Source organism: Haplochromis burtoni, unplaced genomic scaffold (assembly GCF_018398535.1).
Source record: "Haplochromis burtoni strain Fernald_Lab_line unplaced genomic scaffold, NCSU_Asbu1 Contig_47, whole genome shotgun sequence".
NCBI classification, from domain to species: Eukaryota; Metazoa; Chordata; class Actinopteri; order Cichliformes; family Cichlidae; genus Haplochromis; species Haplochromis burtoni.
In genome coordinates this window covers 1,967,453-1,982,150 of record NW_024582408.1, presented here as the reverse complement: position 1 = coordinate 1,982,150, position 14,698 = coordinate 1,967,453, and the positions used below count along the sequence as shown (strand labels likewise).

Here is a 14,698-nt window from a genome sequence, read left to right as displayed (position 1 = left end):
CACCACATCATAAAGGTGCTTTACTGCATTGAAATCTGATGACTGTGGAGGCCATTTGAGTATAGTGAACTCAAGGTGATGATCAGGAAACCAGTTTGAGTTGATCTGCTGGAAGCAGCCAACAGAAGATAGTACACTGTGATCATAAAGTATGGCTATGGTCTGCAACAATACTCGGGTAGGCTGTGGTGTTTAATCGTGTTAGATTAAAGTCAAATACACGTACATGTGTAGATTCATTCCAAACGGTTCTCCTATTTCTAATATTTCCGAACTCGTAATATAAGGACGCATTGGGTGGCCGAAAGCATAATATACCAACGATTTGTCACCTAGCGTAAAATGTTATGCTTTGGGAGTGAGAACTTCTGTCAGTTGATACTCAAAGTGTGCCAAAAAATATCCCCTTCATCATTACACCACCAAGACACTGAACTCTTGAAATGAAGTAAGATGGACCCATCCTTCCATGTTTTTTATGCCAAAATCTATTCAGATGTAAAATGAGAGAAATTGGACTTAAAATACACCCGATGGTTATTTTTTAACCTGAGGCTTTATAACTGAGGTATTCAATTTTTCCATTGCAGCACTTTGATTACGTGTGATCTCTCATCTCTGCAGGAACGAGGCTCCCATCCCGACACATTTCTTTGTGATCCTGACCAGCTGCGGGGATTCGACCTTTGGCCCTCTGAACTGTGCAGGTCCACTCCAGGCCAGGTCCTTCATCATGCCCCACAGGCCCGACCACACAGAGAGCTGCGCTGTGAGTAACACCATTCGTCCCACATGTTTCTGCACAGTCTATTTCAGTCTGCCTCTGTGGAAACCTGCTGTCAGACCCTTCTTAATACTGCATAATTTTAATATACGCCTCCCCCACTTTCTGCTTTTCTTCAGAATGGGACGGACTTGACGTGGGTGGAAGACTGGCTGAAGCTCCACACCGCTCGAGTGCGAGACATCGAGCTCCTTACCGGACTCAGCTTCTACCACGACAGGTTATCAGTGGAAGAGACACTGCGGATGAAGACATTTCTACACACTTATTAAACTCACAGACTTTATCGAGTGAAGCTTTAACTGGCAGAGGAAGCCATATTGGTGTGCAGATGTCTGCCCACATGGACAAACGGTTAACCCGATAACTGTGGGTTTAACAGATGCTTTACTTATAGACTTCCCTCATTCATTCTGAACTCATTCTTAAGCTCCATCCATTATTTGAAGTGACATTTTTAAAAGACATTTTTATTAATTTTGATTGTGTACAAAAAAAATAAATAAGTAAATAATGAATGGAGCTTAAAGACACCATCACATCTAATAAAATGATTCCAAAGTATTTCCGGGTTCCCATTTCCAGATTGGAAAACTGGAATAAAACTAAACGGAAAAGAGAGTTTTTATTGATGGAAGAACTGTTTATGTTGAGTGAAGCTTGCCACACATCAGGGGAGCTGTCTGCAGCAGCTGGAAAAACATCTAGCATGAATATGTTTTGCCCTTCTTTTTTGTATGTGTTTCTTTTCTTTTTACACCCATTGGTATTTTTTGTAAAATGAATGAATTATTCAGCTTTTAAATGTGCGCCTATGCTGTATGCTTGGAAGGATTACTGTATGAGACACGTTTGAGCCAGTCTGGGCTCAGACACGTAAAAGCCTTTTCTTTCTCCAACACAGAGAGACATAAAGCAACTGCAAAGAACACTGAAAGCAAAGTTTACATTTAGCAAGGATCCCTGGTGTTTTATACTAAAATAGCTGCTAAATATATCATAGGTCATGTGAACTGTGTAGTGTGCGGTCTTGTGGTTAACACATTCGCATAGTCACAAGCTAGCACCGGTCCCAAGCCCAGATAAAGGGTATCCAGCATAAAATCTTTGCCAAATTCAACACGGTGATCCATCCACCCTGGCGAGGCTTTTATAAGAGAGCAGCCTGATGTACCTTCTTCTAGAAGCAGCAGATGTGAAGCTGTAATAACTGTTGATCACGTGAGGCAGCTGTAACCCTGAACAATCAAGACTTGAGAAAATTGATCTCCTAAAAAAGTCCTTGAAGATCATGAGCGTAACTTACACCTCACGGGGGTAAAGCAAGTCTGGTGAAAGCTGTAATGTTTAAGGATCATTCGAGTAAACTGCTTTTTATTATTATTCTGGTGCTCGGTGTTGGTGGTAAACAGAAATTACTGATGTTTTTTCTTCTTTACAGATAAGAAAAATGCAGATCTGGAGAATTATTTAAGATTTTGTTTCTATTCTGTCTTTTTTCGGACTCTTTCTGGTTGTTTTGTGTCTTTCGTTCCATTTTGTAACCTCATTGGAGTGATTTTACATCTCTGTTGTCATTTTGTTCCTCCGCGGCCATTTGGTGACTTTTTCCTGGGAAGATGAATTTTCAGGCAGCCGCTAAACTTCAGCGTTTAGTTGGAGATGAAGAGAAGCTGTGTGAGCTCAGTTCATTAATCCGTCCGTGACTGTGTGCATCTGAATGTGTGGATCAGCAAAATCATTATTCAGTCTTTGATTTTTCATCTTCGCGTACTGCTCGTATATGAAGTCATATAGATTTCATGTATACCAAGCCTTTTCTATTGGTTGCTGCAGTTTTTCACACATGAAAAATTTCATATAAAAAACAAACTTCCACATTGAGCTTGTGACTTGTTTCCTTTTGTTTATGACCTTTTATCAGCCAAGATTCAAGGTGCACAAATCACTTTCGCTTCACACGATTGCAGTTACAGCGTCATGTAGAGCGAGGGAAGCGGCAGTTGCTCTTCAAGTCTCCTTCAGGTTGAAGCTGTACATGTACATGTGAAAAGGAAGGAAGTACGTTACCCTATGTGCTTAAAGTCTGCCACTTCCTCAGGCTGACCACTCCGGCAGCGCAAGAAGCCAGAAGGTAAGATCTTGCAGCTTTCAGCTCTGCACCTCGTAAACTCTGAGGTGACCCAATTCTCATGTCAGAAAACCTGAGCCTACTTTCCATTTGAGGTTGTTGCAAGGCTGGTGCAGTTGTCACAATGCTTTTCTCAAGTGTCGGTTGATGGTTTGGCAAGAAAAGGGTACAAGTTGTCTCACTGCATCTTTAGTCATTGAGAAAGAAAAAAAAATTTTTGTTGCGTGAAATCTTTCTGTGAAGTCCGCCATTCAGTTGTTGAATTGCTGAGCTGGCTGAATACGGTCTACTGCATGCTCTTCTTATGATGATCAATCTGTAGGACTTCAAATGTTTTATTACTTCATCTGGCATTCATATTTTCAAGTGTACCTTGAGTCAGTAGTTTCTTTATTTTAACTCTTATATGAAAGTTTTCAAATCCGGCTCAAACTGAAGCAGAGGGCACGTCTCTTGCAAAGGAAATGCAGAAAGATGACGCCAGCTTTTCTGAGCTTTTTTTTTTTTTCAGTTGCTGTGATGAACTGCATGAAGATGATAAGTTTAGTTTAAATATACACGCAGCTCGATAACATGCACATAATTTCCTGGAAAGTATTTTGGGAGTCTGTGTCACCTCACAGCAAGGTTTTGTGACGTGAGCGAGTTTTGTTAGATGGGTCATTTTTAAAAATGTGTACCTGACATAGTTTCTATTGTCAGTCACTGTGGGTTGCAAGCATGAAAAAGCAGCTGTGAGGTTTTTATTTGGAATTCACTTGCTGCAGACGCTTCTGGCTTTAAGGCCAGAGTTTGCATGCTGTCACTGAAGCCTTCCTGGAAGCCCCTCATCTGGGTGGGAAGTGTGTCAGAGACCACGTGACCGCCTTGGGGTTTCTCACGATATGCTATATGTAGGTCTCAATGAAATTAGTCAAGTGCCCTTTTTACTGTCATTGCTGCGGTGGCCTGATACAATCCTCCTCGCTCTCTTCTCGGATGTTAAAGCGCTAACCACTAAACCACGCAAAGCCTGAATCATTATGGCCCCTTTGCATCGTAGAGGCGAGTCTGAGATGAGTGTGCTTGCATTATTGTGATAACGAAGACGATCATCTGTAAACTGAGCTACTCTTCGAATGAGGAATCTGCTACTAGTAGTTTTTAAGTGTGCAACTTGTTGCCTCGCCTGGTATTTAGAGCTCAAGAGCGGCACAGAGCACGTAAGCAGAGGACAGATAACAGCCGTGCCCCTCTCTGAGCCGTGAGGCCTAATTATTACTAGCACTGACTGTTTTCTTCAGCCTCCTGGCAGCTCGGTTTAGTGACAACGACGGGCCTTATCTGCTAACGCAGGTTGACATCCAGCTCTTCGACAGGCCATTTCCCCTCTGCTCCCCACGCCTGTGCGCTGCCGGGAAGGAAAATGGTCTCAGTCCAGATTGAGATGTTAAGCGCTCGGGAATGACGTCTTCCAAATGAATGAGATATTAAAGAATCAGCTTTCTCCTTTACTTCCTCCCACGTTGCTGATTGACCCTCCTTATAAACTGACCACACACCCAGCTGTGGGGTCAGGCATGCAAGCAATTCAGTTCAGTTTTGTTTACACAGCGCCAAATCACAACAGCAGTCGCCTCAATGTGCTTTAAATTGTAGTGTAAAGAATCTACAATAACAACCGCCTTTGACCCCTTGGCAACAGTGGAAAGGAAAAGCTCCACTTCAAGCAGAGCTAGGTTCAAGGAGGGGCAACCATTTGACTAGTTGGGGGTGAGGGGAGGGAGAAGAGACAAGCTGTGGAAGAGAGGCAGTGATTAAAAATAACTAAGGATTAAAAAACAAAAAATAAGGTCCATGTGTGACTTTCAAGCCAGTTCACAGCTACATCTGTTAAATTGTATGATGACTGTTTGTGGTAAGTAACACAGTCACAACTCTACATGCAATGTTATGCACACTGAACATTTTCAGTAAGCCAAGAAAATACAAGACATGAGATGTGTTCAAGATATTCTAGCTTCTTCACAAACACACACAGCTGATCTTCTGTTGTAAACCTCAAACCAGTGGATGAGCTTATTTCCAAGGACTGTCAAGTGACTTCTTTTGAAGTAAAACATGAAACAGAGCTATTGATCTAATAATAAAAACAAAAAAGAAAAAGAAACTGGGCCACGGGTGCACGTCAGCCATCAATAATGCACAGGGTTGGCATTTGGTTTGTTTTGCTGTTGCCCTGCCATCAGTGAAGCATCGCTGCTCTTCCTGCAGCTGAGGAAGCAGCGGTGGTTTAACACAGCGGAGGTCTGTGAGGACGTGAGCAGCATGAGGGGAAATGAGGGGTAACTGATCATCACAGATCTGGACATGTCATTTTTTCATGACATCCTGTGCCGCCGAGCAACTATTTACGTCATCCCGGGTATTCTTGGAGATAAGAAGGTTATTTTAAATCATTCAAGTAGAAATACTACAAGTAGCTTTCTGATGTGGAAAGGGGAATCTCCGCTGCTCGCGAAATAACCTTGCTATCTCCCTTATTTTAATCTTTCAGTTCCAGAAGACGAAAGAGACGATCTGAGGGTTGGGCCCAGTGAGGGGGAGGACTAAAGAGGAGAGGAGGAGGAGACAGGAGTGAAAAAAGAAAACTGTGAAGCAGAGAGGAGAGACAGAGAGAGCAGGACCTGTGACAGTGACAGAAGACCTGAACCAGTATTTCTTTCTTTTTTTAATTCAAAAACATGGATTTAAGTTTGCTTCAAGTTATGGAGAGAGAGAGCATCCTGGAGGTTCTTCGGAGAGACAAACAGATGCGAGCAATCGAAGAAGACAGGATCAGGTGGGTCATTTCAAACAGTGTTAATATGTGCTGGGATGAAATTAGATTTTTAGGGATGCTGGAAGGAGGCAGGGCCGACTGCTCTTATATTGATTACGTGAAAGCGAAAAAATGATTCTTCTGAAAACAAAACCTGTTTCAGAGATGTTACCTGTTACAAATCTGAACTGTTAGTAGTTTCATACTTAACATACAGACATGAGTGGGATATCAGAAGTTCATACTGTGTCGTAAAATAAAGAAAGAACCTTCTTCTCACACGGGGACTTTAAATCTTGTTGGTTTTGTTTTTTTGTTTGTTTTTTTTGTTTTTTTGCAGCTGACACTTAATTCTGCTCAATAAAGTGTTATAAAACCTTGTTTAACTATGGTAACTTTGTGTTACGCTCTCAAAGAAACCCCATATGTCCCCATTGTCCCCATATAAGGGCATACTGTTCTTCAGTTTTTATATCCAGAAGAAATTTTTATCTGCTGGCTTTATGTTGAGCATCTATAACAGAGTGATGCATTTCTGAAGGATGTTTAAAATATTAAAATGTTCTAAAAAAAAACTGTTCATTATTGTCAGAAGAGAAATGTCTGTGAATCTCGCAGTTAAAGCTCTCTGTGGTTCTCCCTATCCTCAGGAGGATGAAATACGACCTGCAGGAGCTCCGAAGGAAGGGTGCAAAGAGCTATGCCCGGCAGTACGGCGAGCGGACCTGCGCCCGATGCCAGAGGCCGCTGGGAAAGTTCTGGAACTCTGGCGCAGTCTGCCGCGGCTGCAGCCACCGCATCTGCAACAAGTGTCGTGTGGGAGCAGCGATCTGGAAGTGCACGGTCTGCCACGCATACAGGTAGGGAGGCCACCAGCGAGCCTGCTGTACAGAGGGTTGAAATGTGTGACTCAGCGAGGCTCAAATCAAGCACTGAATGACTGTGCGTGTGTAAAGCCCAGCAGTGACTGACTGAAGGTTACTGTAACTGAGGCTCAAATCTCACACTTTCACTTTTACTCTGTTTGTGTACTGTTGAGAGAGCTCGTCGTCGTGCTGAACTATCCAATGAAATGGTTAAACAGTCCGTGGGAGATCAGAAAATGACATTAGAAATAAAAACCTGACCAATTATTTGATAATTCAATGATTTAGAACACTAATTTAATTGTGGACGGACTTCCCGCATCCATAAAACGTTCCCCGTAACAGTATAAGATTCCCCTTCAAAGTAAAGGCATTAGGGAACAGGGGACAGTGGACCAAACCACTAAGAGCCTAGATTTAGCTACACCCCTGTTAAACTGCAGTTTCTCCAGTCAGCAGCTTCACGTAAAGACTGAAACCCCCCTCCTCAGTTGCAGGAACATGATGTAAAGACTGACTTGCAGTTTAAAAGGCACCGATTGCTACAAAAAAAGAGGAAATTGTGTCAAGGACACTAAAGCAACATGATTGAAATAAATCCCTCAAGAGCCGACTAACCAAAGCAAGAGTAGATAAACTCCAACTCCATAAAAATGTGGGTAATTATTCTGTTGAGCAGATTTATGAAGGAAATGATAATGAGTGAAAACCGATAATAATAAGGTCTGCGCTCAGACTGATTGATACCTACATTAAATCTACAACTTTAACATGAGTTTCAGGTCAAGTGTCGCTGTTTTAATTAATCATCAACATTCCAGCTGTTTGGTAATCAACCACAAACTATTCTAATAACTTTTAAAGTGTCCCAAGTCCTATTTAAAATAGCTGTGACACTAATTAGCTTGTTAAGATGGGACGAGATATTTTAACACATCCTGTCGCTTCTTTAAAACTTCCCCTTCCCTTCCCCTATATGAACTCTGTCATAAACATTTGAAATATGCAGATAGCATCTCTGAAAAGTGAAATTTAGATTAGGTGTATTTCCTACACGTATTTTTGGCCTCTTCATTTTTAGTGTGGGTATTTTACATGTGTAAAAATGTGTCCACATTTATAGATGATTTGTTCTGAATACTGAGGGGGCATGTTTTTCTCCGAAACCTACGCCTTGTCTTTCAGAAAAGGATGTAACTGTTCTTTTACTACTTTAATTATCTGTGAAAGAACGAAGATACATTTGTCAAACTAAAGCTAAATTCAAAAGAGAAATGAAGATGTTGCAGTTGTAGTTTTATTGATTGTGGCCGTCTTGTCATTTCTACCTGCTCATCACGGCGCTCTTCCTCTTCACAGGGATGTAAAAATCAAGTCCGGAGAATGGTTTCTAGAAGAAAAGTCAAAGAAATTTCCAGTCACCACAGGTTTGTATGCAAAACTCAAACTGCATGCATACACATAGGGTGTGATTTGCAGGGTGTGGGGGTAACTTCCCCCATCTCTGGTCTGCACATCCTTTTTTTTATCTCTGATTTTTAGCGCTACATCTTCAGACAGTGTGCAGGGCAAACAACAATCAAATCTGAAATTCAGTTTGAGTGTCAGAGCAGCAGAGATGCCACGATACTGTTCGGCATTATTTCATTACACTCCAGAACACTGTCGTTTCAACATAAAACTAAAGCTAACCAAATAAAAGAGAAATAAAAAAGGGCCCAGAGGAGTCACCAAAACTCCTAATAACATTATTGTTGAGTATCAAACACAGGAATGATCACTGACCCAACCTGCAGCTTCTTACTCCAACTTGTTGGCTTGCAATTCTGAACTGGGACTGCTTTCTCACATCCCTAAGACACTAAGGAAGTTATGAGTACACTTGCTGCCTTTGCAACTGATAGAGATAGAGTCTGCTCGTCCGACAGCAACCCTCCAGATAGAGTTTAACATGACCGTCAATCACAAGTTAGAGCTCACAGCTCTGATGTTCAGTAAACAGCACAGGTCGCCTCCTTGAGTTACAATCCTGAGAACATTAATTTAAAAAGGGAGAGATTAAAATATTCTCATGGTTATCATATGTTCTGAACTTGTAGACATTAAACTGGCAGCAGCTGTAAATAAGTATAGAGGATCGCTTGCATGCTGCATACACAGCTGCTTTTCCTTTTTTAAATATAAATCATTATTCAATATTAATGCACGCTTGTTCAGCTACACTGACTCATAAAATATGAATGAACGCAGTTGTTTTATGTTGCTGGCTTTATGTGTTCAGTTCATAGTGTGGCTAGGCATCATAACACTTAACTATTAAGGATATTTAAATGGTTTTCTGTTCCTTCCTGATGTCCTTTCAGACAAATATGAGACGGTTGGGGAGAATCTACTGAAGACCTACAATGTGCTGAGGTATTATTTACCTTCTAAGTGTTTATTTTTCTACATCAGGTTAAGTCTCTGTCCCGATGTGGTTGTAAAATTACATTTTTTGACTCGTGTATCTTCGCAGTCATATATCCATTGTGCCTCCCACTCCTCCACCTCACTTGGATTATCACTTCCTGAGCAGATCTGGGGTAAAGTATTATTTTCTTTTCCCATTTTTTTTTACAAGTTAAAATGAAACATGTATAAAGTGATTAATCATTATTACTTTTTTTGATCTGCAGGATTGGAAAAACTCAAAGCCTTTCACCAAATCTGTGGAAAATCTAATGGTTTCCTTCACGAGTCACATTAAAAGTAAGTCGTTGTTCAACCTCGGCCCAGCGGTCAGCATTGCAAAGTGCAACACACAACAGATACTCTCAGTGTGCAGTTGTGAGAAATTGTTGCTTCGAAATTAGTAGCATCACTTCCTGTGGATGTTATCAAACACACTCTGATCATGAGCTCAATATACGCACAGTAATAACCACAAAGGAAATTCACCAGAGATAATTTAGAAGAAAAAAAAAGCCTCGTGAGCTCATGACACCTACTGCATCAGCAAAAGAGGCTTTAGATGATGCAGGAGATAACACCGCCACGCACGCACAGCTCTTTGAGCAGCGTTGTTTGTCCGAGCACAGGATGCACCTCTTCGTTAAATTTGTTTTCCAGTAAACAGGCATTTACTGGGTTGTGCTTTTCTTACATTTCCCTTTGCAGAGATTTCCAATTCTCAAAACGACGTCCGTGAAGATCTGCTGAAGGTCGACAACAGATGGAGAGGCTCGAGCTTTACCCACTCCACCCAAAAGAGCCTGTCCGACACAGACATAAACAAATCGAGCACGGTAGGTCGAACGCATCAGTCACTGAACTCAAGTCAAGTTTGTGGTGGTAGCGCTGCTTCTGCTGCAAGTGAAAGTGTTTTTGCAGAGCACATATTTGGGCCTGAGAGTGGAAGCGGGAAATCACAGATAAAACGGGGAACTGATTCAGGGCCTTTAGCAGCACCTGCTGGTGATGACAGGGAATAACATCAGCAACCTCAAATCTGAGAGAGAGTGCGACTTTTTGCTTTATGTGCCTAAACTGCTCCTTGATGTTTTCTAGTTTTATATCATATAAAAAAGTTCAAAAGCAGAGTAAAGAAAATGACTTTCTTTCTTTGTGCAGCTCTTCAAAGTCCCAAGTCTTCCAAACCTGTTCAAGAAAAGCAAAGACAGCGACCAGGAGGGCTCCTCCACCGGGGCAGAGGACGAGACCTCATTCGGTTCTGAGTACTCTGAAGGGAAGAGAGTAAGTCACAGCTGATTTTCATTAAAAAAAAAAAAATTGAATAAAATCCCCAAACAACATCCGGTGGTTAAAATATTCAGAAATAACAGCCCTGATCACAAAATCCCCTCTTATAATTATCCTCTCTCACACCTCTCTCATCCTTTTCCTCTGAAGTGTAAAATTGATGCTATAACCTGTATTTGGCTCCCTCAGGGCAGCTGCAGCAGCACCAGCACAGAGTTGGGCTTTGAGAGCGTTTCTGTGACCGGAGAACTGGAGCTGGCTCTGGCCTTCAACACCAACACCTCCCGTCTGGAGATCACAGTCGGCACCTGCAGAAACCTGTCCTACGGAGACAGCAAGAAGAGGAAGTGTCACCCGTAAGGACACGTTTGATGTCACTCTGTGCAACACAAAGAGGCAGAGCGCATTTCCTGTGATTTTCCATCAAAGCTTCAACAGCATTTTTTTATTTTGTATTCTGCTGCACAGATACGTGAAAATCTACGTGCTGCCGGACAAGAGCTGCAAACTGAAGACTTCAGTGAAGAAGAACACGACTGATCCGGTTTACAATGAAGTTTTGAAGGTAAAAACAAAGAACCTCTTCAGCTATTTTTGGATGTCTCTATGTGTCATCAGTTTAATAAAACTTGCAGCATGCACATATGCATGCTCATGACTTATAGAAACAAAATTATTGATTTCATGGGCAGTAAATTCTTCCTTTGAAAGTTTTTTATCTGGTGCATCAAAAATATGATCTACTCTGAGATGCCATCATAGTCTGTATATAAAAGATGGATATAGGCACTGTGACGTCGCTCAGTAATTGATGTAAAGTCCTGCTGTGAAGACTTGAGCTGAGCCTTTTCACTACAGTCATCTGGGTGTTTTAAAGCCAGAAATAAAGAGCAAGAACTTAAAACTGGGCGACACTCCACGGTACCCCGGCTAACTCCCTTTCTGACTCTGATTCAATTTTACAAAAATAATATCATCCGCTGCTCTATAACACTCAAAACTAGGCCCTGAGACCATAAACTCATGTGCTTAATCATTGTTTAAAGAAAACATTTTAATAAATGTTGTGAACGTAAACAGCATTCACTAAAATTTAAATGTTTTTCACAGTATGGCATACAGCGCAACATGCTCATTGGAAAGAGGCTACAGGCGACTGTGTGGCACTCAGGTACCCTGAAAAGGAAAGTTTTTCTTGGTGAAGTCCTCATCCCTCTGGACGGCTGGAGATTTGAAGACAAGGCATTCCAGTGCTTTAACTGGTATCCACTGTGTCCGAAGGTAAAATGGAGCACGGCAGAAAAGATTTGTTTATTATTGCTGAAGACTTTTGCCTGTATGGCTGATATGGAAGTGGTTTTCTATAAAATCTCCTTCCTGTGTCCTTCAGCCTGAAAGACAAAACGGAGGTGATCAGGAGTGAGGAGAACCACTGGCCGGAGTCATGGTGAGTTTGTAGCTTGCTTAAATGTCTGTCTAGCGCTTTGTTTTCGTCAGGCTTGTGTAGTTCATGTGTTTTTTAGTTCATACGTAGTAGGTGGTGTAGTACAAGTGGGACAGTGATTCTGAAAGCTGTAATTTACAAGGTGTATGTACGTGAGTTTGAGGTCACATAGTCGAGCACAAGCGTAAACCTATCAGATCAGCTGATCTGGGTCACCTGATACCTTTTTATTCATTTAAATTGGCAAATTAAATCATACAGGGCAATATTAAAGCTGCTTTGGCCTGCAAACCACTTTGCAACCCACTTACACCTACACTCATCTCTGCCAGTGTCCCCAGAACAAATATTTTAATATATGTCAAATATAAATGATTTAATATTGAAATAAAAGTTTTCTTCTGACTAAAGGTTACTTTATTTGCTAGTGATATCATGTTGTTCGAAATCCTCCAGGTGGTTTTCTGGTGTGGTTATCAAGTGGGCTGAGGTGCGAGCTATGAAAACCACTATTTTAAGAGAACGTCATCAACACTTTTCAGAAAAGGCTGGTCAGGGTCTACTAATAAAAATGAAATAAAATAAGTAAAAAAAAATATTTTTTTATTTAAGTGAGCTGTAATTGAGTTTAATATAATTTTTAAAGGCACATTTCAAGAGCCTTAACCTTTTAGGTGCATTCATTTTGGCACTAGGGGTCAGGAGAGGATCTGTTTTGGATACCTTGTGTTGTCCTTTAAGGCAAACTGGGCCACATAGCAATGATCCACTAACCGTCCTTCACACCTTCCCATTAGTGTAAACATGACTCAGAGTGTAAATACATGTCATTGTGGCCCTGTGTGCCTCCTTGTGTGCGCAGGCCTCAGGTGTGCTATGTGTGTTCTGGTGTGTGACTTTTTGAACGCAAGTGTAATTGTTCAACATTGTTCAACAAGCATGAGGGAGTGTTTACATAACTCGTGTGTTTGTGTATGTACGTGTCTCATTTAGGCGTCTGACTGAGAGCCAGCAGAGAGCTCATCCACAAGACGCCCATTTCTAAAAAAAAGAGGGAGACTGAAGTCCTCCACTGCTGCTCGTCCAGGACGTCACTCTGTGGGATCAAAGCACCTCCTGCCTCTCTGAGGCACCATAATGGGGACTTGAATGGAACAATAACAGCAGAGATCCACTTCTGAACATCCTCTGTGGAAACACTTTAATGCCGCCTGTGAAGCATCTACAATCGTTATGAATGTATACACCACCTCAAGCAAAGCAGTTGTGATTAATTAATATTTTTTTGCATTATAGAACAGACTATAAAAAAATCTATTGCTTTATAGAAACATTATTATTTATGCTTGTTATATTTATTTAGCTTTCTGTTTCTTTTTTTTTTATCTGCTAAGCACCTTGAAACTTGAAAAAATCAAGTTACAGTCTATAACCATCGGCTCCAAGTCTGTTTAATAATTACTTTATAATATCCTGTGCTGCAGTTTTAAGCTAAAGAAAGATTGGATAAGCCAGCTTCCTGATGGAGGTTGTACCTAACATACCGACATATTTGTTTATTAACTGCTTGTGGATGCTTCATAGTTGCAGACGGCTAGCACGTACAATTTTATTGCTTTATAAATGTTAAACAGTTAAAGTGATGCCACTTCCGTTCAAGGCCTCTCTGCTGACATTCGTCGATCCGTTCAGACCCATTTTCCCCGTTAATGCGATGTTCTTCTGTCAGAGGAGAGCAGCAACAAAACGTCCATGCAAATAAAATTAGTGGAAGAGACGCTAAGCTAACGTTACTGACAAATGAAATCTGGAGCCACACCCGGCGGTGGAGCGGAAGCAGTTTGAGTTGCTTCAGACACACACGCACAGACACACCACACAGCGGCTCTTCGAGTACAAAGACACGTTTCTTGTCTCTGTGGACGCGGCGTGGGAAAGCAGCAGCAGAAGAAGAGAAGGAATAAGGCGGTTTCTGTGCCGGGAGCAGTGATGTCACTGACCTGGAATTCTGTTGACTCCGCGTTCTCCCGGCTCACCATGGCAACTGGAGGCTCACCAGGTTAAGCGTGACGTCAGCTCGCCTGCGTCAACAGGTGGAGAAATTGACGCCAGCAGCGGCGCAGGCCGCTTACAGACTCATTGTATTTATTTATTTATTTATTTATTTATTTTTGTTTACATCCAGCACTTTAAGACGCTCATTTAGCATTCAACTATTTACAGTGTATGTGTAGTATAGCTGTCAGATAATAAGTCGATCAGCTTCCACGTGCATGTCTGTTTTCGTTTTTTGTCATTTTATTTATTTTTCTGTCACACTGAATTGCTTTTGTAAAAATAAAAGTATCTGAATATGAATCAAAACAACGTGAGAGAGTCCTGACATGCTGATATTATAAATATAAAGCTCTACTTTTTGGGAAGCATTTAGCGTGTCTGACTTCATTTTAGAGCTCATCTTGAAAGGAAATTTCTGCATCAAGTTTCATTTTCAATTCATTGAACATCTGGTGAGTTCTTTTATTCAAAAACACAAACATCAATCTCACAACATCCCAAGCCAGAACCAGTCCCAACTCTATGGACTACCTTTTCATACAGTTTGGCTTTGTAATGCCAACGCCTGACAAAGCTATTATCATCAGCGCCCAGCAGTCGTTGTTTGGGAGAACATGAAAATTGATACAACCTCCAAAGCAATCCATCCTGTCATCCTGGTCTGTCTTTAACATGGTAAACCCAGAACAATGACAGAATGACCAGAAAATTCTAATATTTTTTTGAAAATTGATTTTATTGAACCTCCTGACAAATATATATATTTATATTAATTTGCATATATGAGTTTTAATTTGTATCAGATATGATACACTTGGCTTTACATGGTTAAACCCACATGGGCTAGCAAGGCTAAGACTCAGAGGCATAAGGCAAA

General features: G+C 41.3%; 2 protein-coding genes across 5 annotated transcripts in view; both read left to right on the top strand.

Moving 5' to 3' along the window:
• The window catches only part of enpp1 (ectonucleotide pyrophosphatase/phosphodiesterase 1), a 35,299-nt gene extending 32,630 nt beyond the window's left edge, over positions 1-2,669 (top strand). For both annotated transcript variants that reach the window (XM_005921539.3, XM_014333350.2), the window contains 2 exons: positions 625-769; positions 904-2,669. In XM_005921539.3, coding sequence (XP_005921601.1) covers positions 625-769; positions 904-1,056 — 298 coding nt within the window. In that variant the 3' untranslated portion in view covers positions 1,057-2,669. The remainder of the gene's footprint in view (positions 1-624; positions 770-903) is intronic.
• A 746-nt stretch (positions 2,670-3,415) lies between these two features.
• On the top strand, positions 3,416-14,655 carry sytl3 (synaptotagmin-like 3). Of its 3 annotated transcripts, XM_005921541.2 has the most exons (13): positions 3,420-5,736; positions 6,366-6,575; positions 7,941-8,008; positions 8,945-8,996; positions 9,097-9,163; positions 9,257-9,329; positions 9,738-9,865; positions 10,191-10,313; positions 10,509-10,675; positions 10,788-10,884; positions 11,430-11,600; positions 11,710-11,766; positions 12,757-14,655. In XM_005921541.2, exons 1-12 carry the CDS (start codon positions 5,639-5,641, stop codon positions 11,740-11,742), a joined length of 1,287 nt encoding a protein of 428 aa, XP_005921603.1. In that variant the 5' UTR covers positions 3,420-5,638; the 3' UTR covers positions 11,743-11,766; positions 12,757-14,655. The 3 variants fall into 3 exon arrangements, with proteins under 3 accessions (XP_042076299.1, XP_042076300.1, XP_005921603.1); XM_042220366.1 differs by having other exon boundaries at positions 3,419-5,736; positions 11,710-14,655; XM_042220365.1 differs by having other exon boundaries at positions 3,416-5,736; positions 11,430-14,655.
• The last annotated feature ends 43 nt before the right edge of the window (positions 14,656-14,698 follow it).

Excerpts from the sequence above, each read along its gene's own strand:
- sytl3 (XM_042220365.1), top strand. The coding sequence starts at position 5,639 with ATGGATTTAAGTTTGCTTCAAGTTATGGAGAGAGAGAGCATCCTGGAG. Across the intron at positions 5,737-6,365 it reads ATCGAAGAAGACAGGATCAG|GAGGATGAAATACGACCTGC; the intron begins GTGGGTCATTTC and ends CCCTATCCTCAG. Across the intron at positions 10,676-10,787 it reads AAGAAGAGGAAGTGTCACCC|ATACGTGAAAATCTACGTGC; the intron begins GTAAGGACACGT and ends TCTGCTGCACAG.